The 20433-nt window shown below is 53.3% G+C and overlaps 3 protein-coding genes and 1 non-coding gene across 4 annotated transcripts; 1 reads left to right on the top strand and 3 right to left on the bottom strand.

Annotated features, from left to right (window-relative positions):
• Positions 1-205: 205 nt before the first annotated feature.
• SNQ2_3 (ATP-binding cassette transporter snq2) lies at positions 206-4750 on the bottom strand (the record flags this gene model as incomplete). The annotated part of the gene is made up of 2 exons (XM_053198707.2): positions 206-235; positions 302-4750. 2 exons carry the CDS (start codon positions 4748-4750, stop codon positions 206-208), a joined length of 4479 nt encoding a protein of 1492 aa, XP_053043828.1.
• Positions 4751-12120: 7370 nt separating this feature from the next.
• Positions 12121-14074, bottom strand: N0V96_009417 (uncharacterized protein; the record flags this gene model as incomplete). The annotated part of the gene is made up of 5 exons (XM_065758635.1): positions 12121-12584; positions 12682-13263; positions 13360-13428; positions 13498-13600; positions 13700-14074. The coding sequence occupies 5 exons, from the start codon at positions 14072-14074 to the stop codon at positions 12121-12123; spliced, it is 1593 nt and encodes a 530-aa protein (XP_065612700.1).
• A 4340-nt stretch (positions 14075-18414) lies between these two features.
• N0V96_009418 lies at positions 18415-18504 on the top strand. The gene has a single exon. It is a non-coding gene; the product is annotated as a tRNA-His (tRNA).
• Positions 18505-19309: 805 nt separating this feature from the next.
• Positions 19310-19879, bottom strand: PAM16 (mitochondrial import inner membrane translocase subunit TIM16; the record flags this gene model as incomplete). The annotated part of the gene is made up of 2 exons (XM_053198704.1): positions 19310-19744; positions 19877-19879. The coding sequence occupies 2 exons, from the start codon at positions 19877-19879 to the stop codon at positions 19310-19312; spliced, it is 438 nt and encodes a 145-aa protein (XP_053043825.1).
• Positions 19880-20433: the final 554 nt, after the last annotated feature.

The following is a 20433-nucleotide window of genomic DNA, read 5'->3' on the forward strand; positions in this document are numbered from 1 at the left end:
TCGCAAAACCCTCCCGAAAATTTTGGTGTTGCTATCCCCAAACCAAAAGACTCCGTTTTAGAAAAACTAGTTCTTGGCCTTTGAAATGCGGCCAGGTACGAACCTGTCGGGGGACGACGATGCTGATGCTGTTAAATCAACTGACAGTAGGAAAGTGGGAAACAGGATGCGAAGCGCGCTGCAAAAGCGGGCGGGGATGGAACGATTATCTGCGGTTGAAGTTGAGGAACTTGCTCTATTGTTAAACGTTAGTAACTTTTTCGAGAGATATGACTCAGTGATGAAGAGGGCCAATGCTTACCGCCGTGAAGAGGATAATCAAGTTGCTGCCAACAAAGGCCAAAAAGATACCGAGGTCCCTCCAGCGGTTATCAAAGTTGAGGCCCAAAGGCGTGTAGAACTCGTCGCCGACCTTGTACGCGCAGTACTCGCAGCTCGACGTATCGTTGTTGGCCAGGTATCCCGGGCCGCCATTGTCGAAGAAGGGCTGCATGTACTCGCCGCACGTCTGGCCGGGCGGAGCCGTGAAGGGGTTGAACTCAACCGAGGAGCAGGCGACCTTGAGGTCGTGCAGCGCGGTGACGACCATGCCGCCAATGAGACGCGTAAAGGGGTCTAGCTGGTAGAGCCACGCGCGCCAGAAGCCGGGCATCTGCGGGGCGGGGATGGTGACACCGCAGAAGAGGGCGAAGGTGATCATGATGAAGGGGTCGAACTGCGAGGAGATGAAGGGGCTGGGCGTCAGGGACGCCAGGGCCTGGCCGAGGGAGACGGAGAAGAGCTCGGTGATGAGAATCATGAAGAACTGGTAGCCCGCGCGGGAAGATTCGAACTGGAAGCCCGGCATGTAGTAGAGCGGGAGGAAGAAGGCGACGGAGCACATGATGGAGTAGGGCAGCTCGGCGATGGTGATTGCGGCGGCGAAGGTGAGGGGGTTGTACATCTTCGAGGAGCTCTCGCGGAAGAAGAGGGCACGCTTGATGTGGAACATGACCTCGACCTGGCTGATGATGAGAGCCGGCAGAACGGTGACCTGGAACATGACGAAGACCTTGTACTGGAGCGAGCTGCGGCTCCCGTCGAGTTGGAGGTAGGTGAGACCGGTGATGAGGGCGACGACGACGTGGTTGAAGAGGCGGGTAAAGAGGTAGTTGGGGCTGCGCCAGAAGCTAATGTTCATGCGGTTCACGACGACCTTGAGTTGGTGCAGCTGCGGGCTGGCGTACTCCTTCTCCAGGTCGTGGTTGACGGTCCGGCCGGCGGCCATGCGCTGCTCCTTGAGCTGGCCGATGGTGTCCTTGACGTTGGCGAGTTCGGCGCTGTCGTCCCAGATGTCGGCCCAGTCCTTGTTTCCTACGCGGGGAGCGGATCCAGCTCCGATGGCTTCGAGCATGTACTCGGCGACATTGTCGGTAGGCTTGGCGATGGCGCCGTGGCGCTTGAGATAGTCTCGCAGAACGACGGCGTCCTGGCCGATATCTCCAAAGTACACGGTGCGGCCGCCTCTCTGGAGGAGCAGGAGACGGTCAAAGTTCTCGAAAAGGGCGGCGTTGGGCTGGTGAATGGTGCAGAGAATGGCCTGTCCGGCAGCGGCCAGCTTCTTGAGGAAACGGACAATGTTGAAGGCACTCTGACTATCGAGACCGGAGGTGGGTTCGTCGAGGAAAAGGAGGAGCTCGGGCTTGGCGGCCAACTCGACACCGATGGTGACACGCTTGCGCTGCTCGACCGTCAGGCCGAACTCGGGGGAGCCAATGATGCAGTCGGCAATATGCTCCATTTCCAACAGGGCAATAATCTCCTCCACGTATTCGTAGCGCTCGGGGATGGGGGTCTCATAAGGCTGGCGAAGAAGGGCAGAGAAACGGAGGGCCTCGCGGACAGTCTGGGTCGGGTCGTGGAGATCGAGCTGCTCGGCGTACGAGGTACTGCGCTGGAACTGCTTTCCGGGCTTGATACCGTCGACAAGAACGTCACCGTGGATGACACCAATGTTCTTGCGAGATGCGAGCACATCGAGGAGAGTGGTCTTGCCGGCTCCGGAAGCACCCATCAAAGCTGTGAGCTGGCCAGGCTTGACGTATCCGTAGACGTTGTTGAGCAGGCGACGGGTTCCACCGGCGACAGGAACATCGTAGTTGAGGTCCTCCCAGGTCAAGACAGCCTCCGAGTTGATGGTCAAGTCAGAACCTTCCTGCTTGTCGCCACGGCGCTTGGCTGCCTTCTTTTCCAAGAGTGCCTCGTTTAGCTTCTTACGCTCCGCGTTGGGCTTCTGGTAGACCTTGGCCGAGCTGCCATCATTTCCGAAGTTGATGAGTTCACCAAGAGTGACGTTCATGAGGAGGAAGAAGACGATGAGAGCCAGGATGATACCCCAGTTGCGCCACAAATCGCCCTTGATGTAGTTGTATCCAGCAGCAATGTACGCTGAGCCGTCCACGAGCGTGGTTCCTGCGGTGGAGCCAGCAAGCGTGCATACCTGATGGTTGATGTCGCCATAGCCGGGGCCCGAGGGAATGAGTGACTCGCTTGAACACGTGAGTTTCAGACGGCTGAACTCGTTCTCCATCATGGCACTGAAGGCGAGACCTAACGCGTTGATCCAGTAGATCCAACGAATCCAGACCTTCTCAGACTGATACTGAATGAGGTAGCCAGAAGTGGTGACGAAGAAGGTGATGATGACGACGGCGAACTTGATGGCGTAATCAAAGTCGGGGCTGATGGAACCGATGCATCGGAAGAAGAGCGTCATGGCGATGTTTCCAGAGAGAATCATGAGGTAGAAGGTGAAGAACGCTCCGGCCTCGCGGACAAGCCCAGACATGAAGTAGACAATGATTGAAAAGACCATGATTCGACTTGCTGCAAAGGCCTGATCGACAATGATTTGGGCGATCCACAATGCTGATGGACGGTGGAAAGCGTAGGCCTTGTGCTTGTTCACAATCGCACGTCCAGTCATGATACCCGCCAGCTCGGAGAAGGCTTCAAAGGCGTTGAACAAGAGCGAGATGAACATAAGACCACCCTTACTGAAGGCGCTGGCGGAAGTCGAGCCGAGACGGAAGAAGAGGGTACCGAGGACGATGGCGATAACGATGGAGCGGAACCAGGAGAGGAACAGAGACAAACGGTCCTGCAGCTTCAGGACGAACTGGCGCTTCATGAGCGCGTAGACTTGCAGGTGAAAGCCGACGGCGTAGACGGAGCGCTTGGAGGAGCCGCGCTTGGCCTCCTTAACGGCGACTTGGAAGTCGGTGTGCTTCTCCGTCTCCTGGGCCAGTCTCGCCTTATACTCCTCCATCTCGCTGTCGATCTGCTTCTGGAACTTGGACGTCTTGAAGGCCTCGGCGAGGGTCTCGGGGCTGTGGGGCGCGTTCTCGGCTGAACGGCCGGGGGCGTACTCGCGCTCGAAGTCGTCGGTGCATCCGGTAACGTAGTCGGGTGTGGTCTGCCTGGGGCGGGGCGCAAAGCCGAGGCCCTCAAAGTAGGCGCGAGCCTCGGTGGCGGGGCCCAGGTAGACTTGCTTTCCGGCGTCGATAACCAAGACCTTGTCGAAGAGGTTGTAGATATTCTCGGAGGCCTGGTACAGAGACACAAACGTTGTGGTCTGGTACAAATTCGTCTGGACACGAAGGGATTTGACAAAGTCGAGCGCCGTACTGGCATCCAGACCACGGGTGCTGTTATCCCAGGAGAGAACACAGGCGTTGGTGATCATCATTTCTGCGATCGACACACGCTTTCTCTCTCCTCCGGACACACCGCGCACGAAAGCGTCACCGACGACAGTGTGGCGGGTGTGCTCAATGTTGAACATCTTGAGGAGGGTGGAGATGACCTGCTCCTTGAAGTCGTTCTTGGACATGCCGGCGGGGCGCTTGGCGGGGACCTTTGTGTCGAGAGCGAAACCAAGCGTCTGCTCTACGGTGAGGGTCGAGTGGTGAATATCGTCCTCCTGGTTGTAGACGGCCTCACCTCGGTACTGCTTGAACTCCTCGGCTGTGAACTTTCCGTATAGCACATCGCCAGTGACGCTGGTGTAGCCGGCGCGCCAGTTGGCAATGGTCTTGAGGAACGTTGTGCATCCAGAGCCAGGCTTACCCAAGACCAAGACCATCTCACCGGGCTTGCATACACCCTTGAAGTTGTCCAGCAGAGTAGCCTCAACACCCTTCTTGTTCAAGCCCAGCAGATTCATGACGGGAGTGACGTAGTCGACAAAGCTAACGAAAGCATCGGGAAAGGTCTGGACGTAGTTGGTGGTGCCGCCCATGCCCTTGACCGTGAGCCCGTCCCAGTAGGCGCCGATGTGCTTTGGCCTGATGCCGGCCTCGCGCTCGGCCTCGACGCCGCCGCGCAAGACGGCTTCCAGGTCAAACTGCTCGCCATCCGTCTCGGAGGAAGGTGTGGCCGAGTTGACGTTGGCGACAGCCTTTTCGACATCTTCAGACTTTCTACGGCTGTTGCGACTGTTCACTCTGCTTGCGCGCGAGTGGCCAGACAGCTCGCGCTGGAGTTCTGCAAACTCGGCCTCGGCTTGGTGAACCGAGATACCGGCGTGGATCGCGGTGAAACCATCGGGGTTGTTGCGGCGAGCTTCCTCGCGTTGCTGTTCAGAATCGGCGGCGGTGGAGGTCGAGGATCGCGGGGCCGTATTTGAGTCGGCCGTGTTGTTCTTCTCGTTGACGGCGGGGCTACCTCCTGCGACGGCCTGTTCCGTCTTTTCAAAGTCCTGGTCCGCCATTGGACCGTCGGGCTAGTTTGTGATGCGCGAAGAGTTGTTGTCCACTGCGGCGCAAAGTCTGGTGTTGACGGCGATTTGGGTTGACTATTGCTCAGTCTCACGAAACGCTGAGGTGAGTGAGAAGTCGAGCTGGTATTAAGAGGTGGTGACGATGATCCCAGGCGACCGGAAAGTGGCGGTGGCTGGCCCGTGCCGGGGAGAGGAAAAGCGTTGGAAGTGGAGGTACGGGGTGATGTACCGTGGGGATGGATGGTGAAAAAGAGGGAGAATAGGCGAAAGAGTCAGGCGGCAATGTGCCGTGTTAAAGGGGATGAAATAGAGAGAGATCAAAGGACTGAAGGGGGGGAAGCTAAGAGCCGGTGGATAGAGACTGCGTGACAGAGAGAGAGAGAGAGAGAGAGAGAGCGTGTATGTGTCAGAGTTTCTGACTGTCGAGATGCGCTTCGGACCAAGAGGCGGTCATTCGGCGGAGGAAAGGAGGAATACACAAATCCCAATGGCCATCGACCCGAGAGCGAGTTAATGGATGAGAAATGGGAGTTGAGGAAAAATAAAAGAAGCTTCCGTCAACAACCCAAGAGAAAGAAAACCAGGGCCAGCAAGCAACTACCTCCTAAGGACTGGGTATCCATCTGTATGGGAGAGGGAGGAAAAAAAATAAAGAGGGTCCTGGGGCCGCCCAGGCAGTCTATCGGATCGACTTCGGGAGCCAAATAGAAAACATTACCAATCAACGATGCGTCAAGATGAGTGACAATTTGGGCCGGAGTCGGTTCCCGGATCTAGGAAGTCTTAAGCCCGGCCGGTAGCTAAACAGCTTGCAGTACGGAGTAATGCTAGGTCACAGGTGGAGGTACAGCACGATGTTAGGCATTCAGGAGGTATTGTTGCACGCAGGGCGAAGGCGAGGCACCCTGACTGGGGGATAGATGCTACCCTTGTCTTCTGAGTGATGAGTACTGCGTACTTATCGGCAGGCTACTGTGAAGGTAGACAAAGTAGAGTATTTCCTGGGTGAGTACATGGGAATTGGTGGTGTTATGGGCGTCATCTAGTGGGATATGTAGGTACCGTATACCGTATCCACGTCTCTCCCGTATACAGCTGTAAGGACCTTATTAGCGGCACGAGTGAGAGTCTGGGACTCGTTGGAAAGTGCGTGCTTGGCTTGGCTCCAGGAAAAAGGCGTGCAGATGCGACTAAGAGCGCTGCGTAGGTACGGACGATGCAGTAGGGTGGAGGCGCGATGGGAGGACCCGCAGCTGTTAAATTGTCGGGGAGACCCAGACACACAGGCGTGCCAGGGTGCAGGACGGCGATGAGGTGGGGGTACGGCTGTGTGGATCATCCTGTCCCTTGGCACAGTATTCCTTAGTCCTGACGGATACATTATGAGCCATCTTGAGCGACCATGATACCTCCCAGGTCACAGACCAAACGTTGGGTTCCTTGGTTCTTTGGGACATTGTCGGAGCCTGGGAGGGCTGATCGGGGAGGAGTCAGAGACAGCAATGGTTGCACCGGCCTCTACTATAGTAAGCTTTCTGCCGCCGCGGGGTTTCGCCTCGAGGCCTCTTGGTAGACAGGTGTCCCCGATCTTGGACGAAGAAGAGGCGGTCAGCGGTGGGATGAGATGGGATGACGAGTGTCCGTGTGTAGAGGCACGCGTCATCGGGAAAAAGGGCGCTTTCGAGGTGTTTCTTTTCGTCGGTATGTGTGTATGTGTGTGTATGTGTGTAATGCAACTCTACGATCTATCTACCCGGCGAGGGACTCGATCACCCTCTTTGGTCAGACTAGTCGTGCTAGTATAGGGTGGGAGGCATGGTTACCAACAACGGCAGAACTGAGCAACACAGACGTTAGCGGCATACAATTCGTTGAGAGATGTTGAACACATTGACGTGGACTTGCAAACATTTCCATCTGAATGTCGATGCAAATTGAACATCATCTAGTACCTGCCCGTCATGGAGGTGTCCAAGCAGGTCTCCATGGGCCAGGACGCATGTGTGCTGACCCTTGATGCAGTAAGAAAAAAAGAAGGATGAGATACTCCGTAAAAAGAGGCAAAAACAAGGGATTGAAGTGGATACCAGCGGCGTTGAAACGCAGGTATCCAGCGCGATGGTCGTCAATGATAGAGGTCAGACACGTCGCACAAGTTGGCGCTACAAAACTCCGAGAGCGAAATGCGCAGCTAAGCACGCGGCAGACCAACAGGCAGGCAGTGGAGAGAAACAAGGGGAAGCAAACAACACAAGAATGTTGCGGGTTGCGATGGCAATGCCGAACAGAGAACACACACACACACCCGTAGACACACACACACAGCAGAAAACGGAGACACCACATCGAGGAAAGGCGGCCCCACTTGAGAGATAGCAGCAGCGCGCCTGCCCGAATTTGTGCTGCACGTTGCGTTGTCTGCGGCCGGCGTAAAAAGGCGGCAATACCAGGGCAAAGGGATTGGGGGCTCCACTTTCCCTGATCCCGGGGTTCCTTCCTTGGACTTTTTGGTCCTTCTTCTTTTTTTTTCAGGTTCCTTCCACATTGAATTCTCGCAGTCTGGTTGGTTTCTGCCCACCTGACCAAGGACAGCTCATTGGCCAGTCAAAACGTCTGAAATCTGCGCTTGTCAGAAGTGTGGGGCCTGGCAATCGATTTCGAGTCATCCGGCAAAAGGTGGAGAAAAAGAAAGGCAAGAAGGGCTACAGTGTCTTGTTTTGGATTAGTGCTGCTGAATCAGCTTCCCTCCTCGGAAGGCGAGCCAATCAGAGAGACAAGAGGGATAGAGTAGTCCAGGTCTGGAGGGGAGGGTCTCTCTTTCCGAATATGCACCTCTCGTTTCCAACTCCAACCACGGCCATCCCAACACATCGCCATCATCGCCAACAACTCATGTTCTTTGCATTCAATTATTGTATTACACTTGTATTCTCGCCCTCGCTCCATCTTATCAGACCTTCTCTACCTTATGTAAACGCTTTGTGTCCGGTCATTTTGCCGGATTTTCCACAACGGACTTCCCGCCATACTTCCGCAAGTCTTCCGCCAGGGCTCCGCTAGCCTCCCGCCAGTCAAACAAGCATATCTGAACCATTATTATTCATCTCCATTTCGCATCTGGCCCGCACATCTAAAAGTCCTTTTGCGACAAAGGATCGAGGGCCCGTATTATTCGTACGGATATCCCGCCCACCCACTCTGTCTTACAGCCTGGCAGGGACCTCTTGTGCCAAATTGCGTACGAATTCAATTACGACTAGTATCTGCGCTCCCATGTGGATTCTCGCTGATCCCTTACATAAGCCTTTCCTGTCGATTAGTCTTGCTCTCCGATCGCAACCAAGCTGAAGTTGTTGGCACTGCACCAATTCGACTTCTGGAGACAAGAAAAATTCGTCAATTCAATGTGGACCGGCCCCCGCGGCCTCCCTTCCACCCTGGTCCCAGTATTCCACCGCCGTCTTCGTCCGCCGCAACGGAGGTCTTCGAAGACATTGAATCAGCTCCGGGTCTCCATCAACGTTGACGCTGATCATTCTCGACATTTCAATTTCACGGCCCTGTTCCCTCCTTCAGCCTGCTTCCTCCAACGGGGCCTCCTACGGGCCTCATACGGACATCTCCCACTTGTTTTATCCTCCGGCTGATCAAGCAACCGGTGCAACCCTGGACTTTTCCGCTTCCCCAAGCCCGTCTTCACAATGAGTCACTTCCAAACTGCAAATCTCGACAACTGCAACCAAAAAGCAAAAACTCGAGGGCCAAGGGACACACTAATGACAGGTCGAATTGCTTCTCACTACGGATACAGGCCATTGAGGTGTCAGCAAGAATTGTTGCGAGTAATTCAAGCTCAGCAAGTCACTGTTCCACGACAAATGCATGCTGGCGGCTCACCCTGTCGGAGACTTTCCTTTGCTAAATTAGTGTCTCGCCGCCACGCCTTCCGCGCGCCCTCCCGCCGCAAGTCACACACCTGGTGGGCGTTCCCCCGTCCTACCTGACGGTGGCACGGTGCAGCTGCCGTTCAAGTCTCGGCGGCAATCGGCCGAAGCCTCGGTCAAAGAAACTCAATGTGTCCCTAATTTTGCAAACCAGAAGAGACTCGAGAGAGATAGAGAGAGACAGGAGGCAGCACTACGGATACAGAACGTACCGCTTACCCTGGCGACCTGACCTGGCACCTGGCCTCCGACTTTTCAAGGCTGATGAGAAATGCATAACTCAACCCCAGACACCTCACGTCGTGAAGACTAGCCAAGACCCGCTAATTACACATTGATAAAAAGTCCGTCCGTCTCCTGTCAGCTAGAGCCTGGCCGACGAGCCTTCCCGTGACGCACCACACGCATCGCACGCAAGCACATGGCCTACCGTACCTCGCTCGCCTTTAGCAATCAATGCCCACATCAGCCTGATCGGCTCGGCCTCAAGTGCCGCGACACGAAACATGAACGCGAAAGCCAACTCAACCACCCAACACTCGGTGCAGCATGCAGCACGTACGCCTGGCTCTAAGCTTATGCAGCGCTGCTTCATCCTCACATCTTCTTCTTCGTCTTCGTTGCTGCTCCCCCCCACATCCCCGAACGAACGATGTCAATTCGCTCCCCAGTGGCGGCATCCGAGCGACAGCGTGGCGTTTCCACCCGACTTCAGACTGGCTCCCCAGCGAGAGAAATGATCGCTCGAACTCATCACAGACCGCCCCGTCCCCTGACGACTAATTGCACGCCGAAAGAGCCACCCACAGACTTGTTTGTGTCGAATGCTGACAGCCAAGAACACCGATAGAGTTCCCTCCAATAGGCCTCTTTTCCCTTGTCCTTGATTACTATCCAGCCTGCTATCAAGGTGGCTAACGCCTGCATTACGGAGTACACCACGCTGGTTTTCCAGAACACTCGCAGACATGTTATCCCTGTCGGCGAGGCACAACTAATGACCCTGCGGCTGAATCTCGGATCTCAAGCGCTGAACGGGATGGATATCTGTACAGGATTCTTTGGCAAACTGCTCGGTCGGAGCCGACTCGGTCAGCCGAAAGAGGCAACATGCGGGGGCGATCTACGTCGACGACCCCTCCACCCAAAACGTTTTGTCGTAAATCGGCTAAAAAAGGCTAATCTCGTGATCTGGAAGCGACCATTTCCGTCTCGTCCAAACACTGAACATTCTATGCCATGGTTTTCTCCCATGGTCATACCATCTCTTGGCTCCCACATTGACCACACAGACTTTATAGTCTAAGCGTGGATTGTCGATCGTTGGACGAGGCGTTCTTGGTGGTCCGATGTAGGCCAACGTCGATTGACTCTCAAGTGTCAGTTGGTCAGCCACACACACACAGTTTCCCCAAACATCGCAAGTGTTTTGCTGAATCCGGTAATGGCTTCGCAGGGAGCATCTGGGTGGGCGAAACATTCATAAGCCTATTTCTATTGCGACGAGCGCACTCTCGGGCCGTTCAAAACACCGTTGGACCTCGGTGTCGTTGGAGCAATAATGTGAACGTGAGCAAGCACGCAATGTATGATGACGAGAAGCTATGTGATGTCTTCTGGGAGCACATCTGGGCTCATGATGCTTTATAGCGATTTCGGGTCGACTTATCTCAGTCGCTCCGTCGTGTGCGTATATCTTTGACCCTGACAATTATCCATTACCAAGTGGCTTTCCCCATTGCGGCTTGCAAGCTGGTCTTGCGCACCATGTAGACGTGTAACTGCCAGACTCGTCAATTCCCATTTTGAACACAAGGAACGATTGTTTCTGGTCTGTGGCCATAGCTTCTAGATTTATCAGGCTTTCAGTCTAAGAGAACTCTTGATGCGGTGTACCCAGTGAGCTACTCTGCCTTTGGCACCCTTCCTAGTCGATACATTCGATTTCAAATACAAAGAACAGCTTTCCATACGATGTCCAGCCAAAAGCGCTCGAGGGATATTGAGGACGATCCACTTGGCTGGCCGGGTGCTACTCCGTCTGTCCTGACTATATTACTATCCTGTGCTTAAGTCTTGAGAAGCTGCGCTTGCCTGGCTGATGTCACTGCCCCCCGATACCTTTTGGTCAAATATCTGCTTTTTCTAACTCTTGTGTCTCTTCCTTGTTAGTGAACAGTATTATCCCACGTACAGCGTCTTCATCAACGACAACATATCAGCTTGGGAAGACCGAGCAAACACATTGCATCCCCCATTCACGACGTGTAGTCTATGTCTTTCTTCTTTGTAAGTCGATTCTCTTACTTTCCTTAGCACATATTTCATTGGAACTCCATTTCGCCCTCTCTCTGTGTACATAAGTGCAATATGAGGTCCGTCTTTCACAAGCCACCCTGAACCGAGAACCTCTGTTTCCCGACGTACGCTGTAGCTACAAGTGTAAGAATAAATAAATAAAAATAAAAATAAAATGAGTGGATATATAATGTCATCTGCTAGCAGGAATGCTACATGTTTCTCTCCACACAGTTTCTGGCACTGAAGCCATACTCCTCGAGACATGGAGGCGGGCTTCATTGTGACGCAGACTTGCTAAGCGCATTTCCCCTGGTCCTCCTATAACAACACCGTTGATTAAGACCAAGATCCGCCGGCTTCTTTCGCTAAAGCTCTTTTTGAAAGTATTCAGATCAGAATACTGGAGAGAGGAGCAGAGAGTTAAACTGACGCTTTCTGGTTGCTGGCGCGTATAACTCTAGGTATGCAGTATCAAGTTTCATTTCATCATTCTAGAACCCAAGATTTTGGCGAAGGGTTTTCCCACTGTCTTATACTGGAACGAACTCTTCAAGAGAGGCGCATTGCTACTTTGCGGAGTGTTCAAGCTCCACGAGGCACTTTATAAAGGCCGCCGGTGGGGGTGCAGAAGGGGTCTACGGCGCCACCATAAGGCTCTCAATGGCGATGTCGAGGACTGAGGTGCGGCTTCTGGTGGCCTGCTCGTGCTCTGCACTTTCGTCTCGCTCTTGTCTCTGTCACGGTGTCATGTAAAATCTTTTTGCGACCCCATGCAGTGCTCTGGTGCCTCTGCGGATGGTTGGTTACCTTGCGAGATATTGCCTGGTGTGATGAATCACGTCAAAGATTCGAGCCATACAGCATTGCTTCTTCCAGTCGACTAGATGAATGCATCATTTTTCAAGGCCTTCATGTCACAGGCCTTCTTGAAAGAGGAGTAGATGTATTAATACATCTCGAGAGCCCGCTCTCTATACTCTAATTCTTCGAACCAAGGTACATCCTAAAGGATAGGTGAAGTCAAGGGGGCGTACGGTATATTCGCGATGCAAATGATATAGCGACAATGAGTGACTGATCAAGCGCAGATAATCACTGCAAATAAGACCACCAGACTCACAAATCGCAAGCGTCCAAATCCCCAAACCCAAGATTATCAATATCAAACTCATCCACCCTTCTCTTGACCATAACCATCGCCTTCGGGTTCACATTCATAGACGCGCCCGTAATAACAGGCTCCGAAGGCGACCCCGGCGCCAGTTTCCAGTCATACTTGAGCAACAAGTGACAAAGCGCAACTTTGACCTCGTTGGAGGCGAAGAACCGACCGGGACACGCGTGTAGACCGTGGCCGAAGCCCAGGTGTTCGGGACTCGTCGTCACGAGCTGCGCTTTATTGGCGCCGCCGGGCTGCTCACGCATCCGGCGGAAGCGGTGGATGTCGTAGGTTTCGGGGTGTTCGTAGATGGCCGGGTCGATGGAGCTGTAGGTGTCGACGGAGACGGCCTGGCCGCGGCGGATGGTGATGTTGTCGTCTGGGAGGATGACGTCTTCGGTGGCCAGGCGGCGCATTAGGACTGTTGGTGGAGGGTGGATTTTGTCAGATTGTGGGTTGTTTGGATTATTGAAGGAAAAAGGGAGAAGAGGAGGGGGGTGGGGGGTGGCTGGACTTACGCATTCCTATGGGCTTCAATCTCTGCGTCTCCTTGATGGCGCTGTCTAGGAGCTTCATGTTGTACAGCGCGCTCTTTTTCCATCCCTCGGCTTTCAGGACCTCTACGATCTCGGCTCTCAGGGGTTCGATGAGCTCTGGTTCCTTGGCCAGGTAGATGAGCGTCTGAGCAAGGAGGTCCGTAGTAGTATGAATGGCCACAAACGAAAGTGTGAGCTGGAAGATGGCCGCATCGTACGCCCCTCCTTGCGCCTCAGTCTCAGCCCACTCGATAGCATCGTTCGGTGCCGTGGTAGCCTGGCCTCCGGCAGCGGCGGCGGCGCGCTTCTCCGCCCGCCGCTTCTCAATGACTGGTGCAATAAGATGCTGAGCCTCGGCAAGGGACTCACGCGTACGTCTGCAGTCCGCGGAGAACCAGTGGAGTAAGGGCCGCAGGTGGATGGGCACGGCGCGGAGCTTGACGGCTGCGTTGACGGAGATTACGGTGTAGTCCTTTGTGATGCGGAGCCAGTCTTCGTTGCGGCAGAGTTCTGGGCCGAGGAAGACGCGGGAGGAGAGGCGGGCTACGAGGTCGAGGATTGTGTCTTTTAGGGGGAGTTGATGCCATTCTGAGGGGTGGTGGTAAGCGTGAGTCTGGTTCCCCAAAAATGACATAACGAGGAGATGGTGAGGGTAGTTACCTTGAGACTCGCCGAGAACGAGGTTTGCTGCGAATGCGGTCTCGAGAGAGAGTGGTTCGGTGATGGTGTCTGCCAGACACAAGTTTCGAGTCAGTCATTGAAATGTGTCTTCCCGAGCTGGAATATCGTGGAACTTACTGAGCGACTTGGTAAGCTGCTTACGAGCAACTACTTGCAGGATCTTCTTGTCGTCGTCAACGAACCCAAAGGGCTGGAAGCCCGGGATCTTGCCATGAAGGTCCTACAAATTGAACCAAGATGTCATCAGTACACCAAGATTCCTCAAAGTCAAACGTATTACAGAACCACATTGGGTAGTCCCGCGGCCCTGGCAACTCACCCGCATGATAATAGCCCCAAAGCTCAATCCCTCCTCATTCCGAATGACGTTGGCGAATCGAGTGGGCAGAACAAGAATTTCTCCACTTTCTGTAAGGACCTTGTAAGGTTTGCCGCTCAGCGTGGCTCTCCCCTTTGCAATCAGTTCCTTTCCGATTTTGAAGAATTCAATCTGTGCCAGGAAGGTTGGCCGAAACCACTTTGGTGGTGGCTGGAGGAGAGGCAAATCGTCGTGCTTCGAGACTGTGAGCAAGATGGAAAAGACGACGACCAAGAAAGCGGTAGCGATGTAGCCATACGGCTGGATCGTTGAGTTTGGACTGTTATCTTTGCCTAGCCAGGAGAAAGCGGATGCTACTGGCGAAGATGAAGCCATCGTGACTGGAGTTAGAGGTGATTTTTCTGTTGTGAGCGTTGATAGGACGAGGTGAGATGTAGATAGAGCTACTTCGTTAAAAATCGTCCGTTTCAACCCTCAAGGAATGGCATCCTTATGTAGAGAACACATACTTGCGCAGAATGCCTCTGAGGAGCGTTTTCCTGAATGTCACAATTGATCGACATCAGGATGACGGGAATTATCTCGACTTTGAATTCCATACCAAGTCATGAACTGGATCATCGGATAGCTCCAAGCGAGATCTCCAACCCTATCCAAGGCTTTCCCCATCTCACACGAGACAGAGGACTACAAATCAGACCGTTCTCATTCGCTACAATGTGAATGGTAAACCACATATCGGGAGTCGCTTGCAAAGCCGAAGGGCGAAATGATGTGTTTGCACGATGAACTGTCGTCCGTCTTGACATCGGGACGGAGTTCAGACGAACTGATATCAACCGATCCGATGAACACACGGACACTCACCTTCGTCAATTCACAGGTGTGCCTTATGCAGCTTTCTTCGCTCTTTCTTGATTTCTTACCGCTTTCTCACCGTAGCAAATTGAGAGCATACGTCCATTCGTTAGAATGCAACCAATGTTTCACCACCTTAGCTAAGCGGTGGGAGCCGAACCTCTTGACCAGTCAGCATCGAAGCTCACGATATTGATGCACTCTTCCTTGCTTAGACAAACAATGGCTCAAGCTCCATACGGCCTCGGAGTCTTTAAAGTGTCTCAATCCCGTATCGTGCTATGCTTTGGACCACAGACTATCCACCACGAAAATTTATGGGGCGGTGTCATAATCGTGGGGTAGGATGAACATAGAGATCAGCCACTGCAGGCGCAGGCTAGAGCAAGCAGAGCCAATGATAGTTCGCGCTTTACGCGGGTAACAACATTATAATCTTCATTCAGGACCTGTCGTTAGGGACCGAATTCCGTGTCTCAGCTACGGGTACGGTAACTACAGTCACATCGCGCAAGGTTGAGGTAAATGCCTATTCAGGGGAAGCCGGCAGTCGAAGCCGCCAAGGCGCAACGAGGCAGATCTGCCAAACCCCAAACTCTGAAGCGGTCGAGTCTGTAACTGATGAACCGCCTAGCTCGTATCTCGTGTCTGTAACTCGGTTTTCGTGGCCTTTACAATTGTATGGGGCAAAAGTGGACGAATCAGGTACTCCATAATCAAGCGCGAGGGGACATCAACCAAGCGGATGACTCCGTGGCAAGACTGGGTTATGCCGTTAGATATACGAACGGGTCTTCCCGAGTCTCCCGTTGACGTGTAAAGTGTGGCTATGACGGCTCAGCCTAGTGGGGGATTGACCCTGGTCACCGCGTTCGCGCCTGGACTTTGTAACGAAACCTTAATATTCCAAAAGAGATCTCCAAGCCAAATTAGCCAACGTCTGCGTGTAAAGTCACAATTGCACTAGTAAGTCGGGGGATAGTACGGCTGGGCAAAGGCTGTCAAACAGGGGAGGAGGCTATTCAATCTACTCCAGTCAGACATTCGAAAAGGTCTATTGGTCACTATGATCTGAGATCCGCAGGTTCGTCGGGGTTTGCCTTGTTGAGGGGAGATAAGATCATGCATGATTGGCTACAGTGCTAGAAGAAAACAGAAAGCTTGGATTAAATTGGTCCTTTCAAGTAGCTACCTAAGTTTCTATGTATTTGATAAGAAAGCCTAGGTTCCAGAAGCGCAGCAAATATATCCTGGTTGCCATTCTACGTTGTCTAATATCATTGTCGTCTTTCAGGATCTGTCCTATATCCCTTCAGTCTCTTACTCCCTCAAGCTTGGCTCTGTTTCTATAACAGTCTGTCCTGTTATACCTCTCTATTGCAGTCATCACAGCAAAAAAAAGAAGAAGAAAAAAGAAACAGCCAAGAACGACAAAAGGACTGCCAGAAAAGAAGAAGCCAGCGTACAGAGAGCACAAAGGTCTACGGAGCCGAGGATACAGCCCTATTGTAATCTGACAGAAAAGGCGGGTCGAGATCGCGGTTCCGGGTCGACTCGAAAATAACACTTGCGGCTTTGACCTGACCTTGATATCCAATGGCGAAATGCAAAGAGCACCCCTTAGATGTTTCAAGTATGTTGACGCAGACGATAGAATCGACTGAAGGCGCGTCTGACAAATTTGCTCTCTAGTTGTTGAACAGAAGCTCGGTGGCGGCATCCGAGTCCACGGTCTTCTGATATCCCTCTCAGCAGGAGCAACCATAGTCGCCTGTTGTGCTACGGCATACCTCATCTTTAGACACGCGAGCAATTACACGAAACCCAAAGAACAGACACAGTGAGTTCCATATAGGTCGTTCTCTAGCAACCTGCCACCATGGAGCGTTCGTGGATTCTGACAAAAAGACGCTGTTGCGCAGGATTATCCGGATCTTGTTGATGGTTCCCGTCTACTCCATTGCTTGTACTCTCAGCATCATCTTCTATAAGAAGCAGGTGTACATCGGAAGCGTCTACGAGTTTTACGAGTCTCTAGTCATCGTCTCCTTCTTCCTTTTGCTGTGCCAGCTGCTGCATCCCGATCTGAATACGCTACGCCGGGTTTTCAACTTGGTGGAACCGAAGAAGTGGCTCAATCCCACACGGTTCTTCGTCAAACATGTGGGAAGAAATAAAAAGGGACGGACTGAGGACGGATTGAAATGGTTAAACGTGAGTGAATGCATCGCATAGGCAAGAGGTCTGTTACAAAGCCTACGTCTGACCAATCTCCTTCAGATCATTTGGTTTGGCGTTTTCCAGTTCTGTACCGTCAAGTTCTTCGGCGCTCTCACGAAGTGCATCACGGAAGCGGCGGACGTGTATTGCAAGGAATCCAAGGATCCTAGCCATGCCAAAATCTGGGTGAGGAAGGCCTTTATGAAGATAGGATTCTCGAGAGTTGTACGTGGTAAAATGGAGACACTGACAACGAATAGGTCATGATTATCGAGATCTTGTCCCTCATTACAGCCATGATGTGCCTGCTGCAATTCTACCATCAAACCTCGAAAGAAATGGCCCAGCATCTACCTCTTCTCAAATTCCTCGCCATCAAGCTGGTGGCATTTCTGTTCTACGTTCAAACCGTGAGTGCAACCGCCTTTCCCCATAAACAGATGTTTTCCAACAGCCTCTCCTGGCCGTCTCGTTGATCACGAATATATGCTGACGCCGAAGCAACATCAGGGCATCTTCGAGTTTCTCACAGGCGACGGCGGCCCGTTGAAACCAACAGCATACATTTCACACCTGTCATGGGCTGTCGGGATTCCCAACACACTCCTCTGCTTCTAGATGGCAGCCGTATCGATCCTCCACCTCTGGGCCTACCCCTACACCATCTACAGAGACCCAGCGGCATCGACAAAGACCGGGTACAACGCTAACTACGAAGATGAACAGGGGACAGATCAGAACTCTGCGACGCGAATCATCCCTCTGCGAAGTTGGGAAGTCTGGCCTCAACAGCCGGAGAATGTGTATGGAGGCGCGTGTGGAGGAGGAGGAGGAGCAGAAGCAGGAGGAGCAAGAGCAGGAGGGCAAGACGCATACGGTGTTTGGGACGGGGAAGACGGCTCTCCTCGTTCTACCTTCGAGACAAGCGCTCTTGCTCGGGGATTCCAATGGAGGGCGTTGAAGGATGCGCTCAACTTTGTGGATATTGTCCGGGCTGTTGTGGGAGCGTCGCGGTGGCTGGTCATCGAGCGACGGGGGGCTGCTCGTGGTTCTGGGGCTGACGGGGTCCAGATACAGAATGAGAAGGGGATAGAGTACACGGAGAGGACCAGAACGGATGATCTGTCTGAGGCTCTGAATATGGTTAACAGCCAGACGCGCAGATGATCGACTAGGAATTTGCAGGCCGGACGGAGTCTAGCGGCCGAGGACACCCCTCACGGCGGATCGAATGAGTATAACTCATTGTATGTGATTAGTACTACAACTTCCTGTCTGGAGTTTTCATCTTTCTAGTGTCTTCAGGTTCGCTCAAGCGTAAACTTGTCATAAGAGAGGTCTTCCAAATTCAACCCTAGCAACGCAGACAAGTCTCATCAGGAACAACGATAATCGTTTCAAATGAATCATTGCAGTCCGAGCAACAACTTCTAACGCCATCTTTGTTCTGCCCATCTCTCAAGTCTTACACGAGACTTCCATGCAGCCCTCAAAAAGACACCCACTTGCTCCACCGCGCGTAAGCCCTCACGCATCTCGTCTCCCACCTCACTTGAGAGTCCATAGACCCGTTTCCGGGCGGATCTGTCAACCAAGCTTCCTCCCCCACCAAGGGAAACACATGCAAGCTTCAATTCGCCCAGATCGTCTAGTTGGTTAGGATGATACGTTGTGGTTCTTCTATACAGCGATCCGTGTTGACGGCGGTTCGAATCCGCCTCTGGGCAATGACCGAGGACTGACCATCGCGATCGGTTCACTTTTGTTGTTGGTCAGGATTTTGAGGCTCGAAATTCCATATTGGCTGGTGGGGTTGGCTGCAAGGTGCTTGAGGTAGGCCGAGTATCGGAGGGGGCAAGCTTGTCCGTTGGCTGCTCGGAATGGATGAAGTAACGTAAATCGAAAAGGAAGATTCGACGGTTGAAACTCCATGGATCAAGGTGACCAACATGGTGCTGTAACATGTTCACCCAAAGTCGTGGAAATGTCAGCATTCAAGGAACGTTGAGCTACCAGTCGAGCACTCAACCAAGCCTAAGTCGCATTTCATTTGGGCTTCATGCGCGAGTAGCAATATGATGTTTGCATTCTCAAAAGACCTCTTCTCATCGGTCCGAATTTCCTCGCCTTCTTTCTCCTTCTCTTTCCATCATCTCTTATAGTACAGTAGTATTAACACATTTTCTTCGCGCAAAGCCCCCTTTTTATCGTCTAACCATGCCAATGCTGGCGGTGCCGTGAGCGCGCGCGCCAATATAATCAAAAAAGAGATTCCACCTCCTAAAACGCCATGCCATGCGGAGTCGAGTGAAGTTTGTTCCAATACAGTTTTCTGACCCTCAAGCAGCTCTTGGCGAGCACTCTCAGTGGTCATACCCCCTCCCATCCCTCCGTCGGGGTCCATTCGTACATCGATTCGGTCTGGCCCGGCCCAAAATCGCTCGTCGGCAGAGGAAGCTTTCATCGTCCGCGTTTGCGTCACCGTCTTCGTGACGACAGTTCTGCCGCCGCCGCCTCTTCCGCGGTGGTAGTTCACCGGTCCTTGTAGATCTTGGGCTTGAAGCCTTCCTTCACCTCAGCCTCGACCTCCTCCTTCTCCACCAGCGGCCCAATCTCCTTCTCCAACCTCTCCCTCGCCCGGAGCACCTTGCTTTGCAGGTAAAAGCTGCCGCCCTTCTTGGGATCGTTGACGTCGAACAGCTTCTTGAAGCGCTCCATGACCTCGCCGGTGTTGGCGTCGGCACCGTTCTTACCGGGGGTCTCGACGTTGAGAATCTTGCACGCCTCGTCGAGCGTCATGCCCGAGCCGCCGGAGCCGGCGCCCTTTGTGCCGGCGGGTGCGTTGCCGTTCTTGGCTTGCGCGCGGGCATACTCGGAGGAGGCCTGCGCTTGCTTGTAGGCTGCGGCGAAGGAGCGGCCGACGATGCGGGTGCCGACGAAGACGACTTGGGTGATGAGGCGGTACGCCTAAGAGTTGCGAAGGTTAGTCGAGTTGTGCTTCGAGGGGCCGGTAGGATATTGGCGAGCTACTGCGGCGCATTTGTGTTCGAAGGGTCGCGCGCGCGGAGGGTTGGAGGGGAAAGCTCGAGGCGAACTCACCATTTTTGCTATATTAGTAGCCTCTGCGCGAAAGGCGGTAGAGAGGTTGTTGATAGAGGTGGATCGATGCTTAATGGCTGATCGCACGGTTTAGACGGACCCGAGATGCGATGTCGCGCGTGTTCAGTACAGCTTGGCTGGGGGGGGCGCTGGGCGTAAGGACGGCTCGCAACCTATCCAGAAAAATCCATCGACGACATGGAAATTGCCGACGAGAAATTCCGAGCTTCCTGCGCTTCGGAGGAGCGGGTTTTGCCGGCCGCCGACAGCTTTTTTCTCGGGCCTTCCCTACATGCTGCGCCACATGTACTCCCTCCAGCCACGATGGAAATCTCAGTGGGCGCCACACCTGTGGCTTGTTATTAAACCTGATGCTCGCGGGAAATGAGCAATGGATTTCCCTTGTCAACGGAGCACGGGTCTTGATTTTGAGTTTGAGTCCATTGTCGAAATGTTCCGCTGCGCTTGTGCTTTTTTCAACGTCTCGACGGCGCTGCATACGCCTAGAAACTTATGTCACCTCGAGCTTCCGATGCTCATTGAATTTTCTACTGAAC

The sequence above is a fragment of the Colletotrichum fioriniae genome, assembly GCF_027942845.1.
Source record: "Colletotrichum fioriniae strain IMI 355084 chromosome Unknown scaffold_12, whole genome shotgun sequence".
Classification (NCBI taxonomy): domain Eukaryota; kingdom Fungi; phylum Ascomycota; class Sordariomycetes; order Glomerellales; family Glomerellaceae; genus Colletotrichum; species Colletotrichum fioriniae.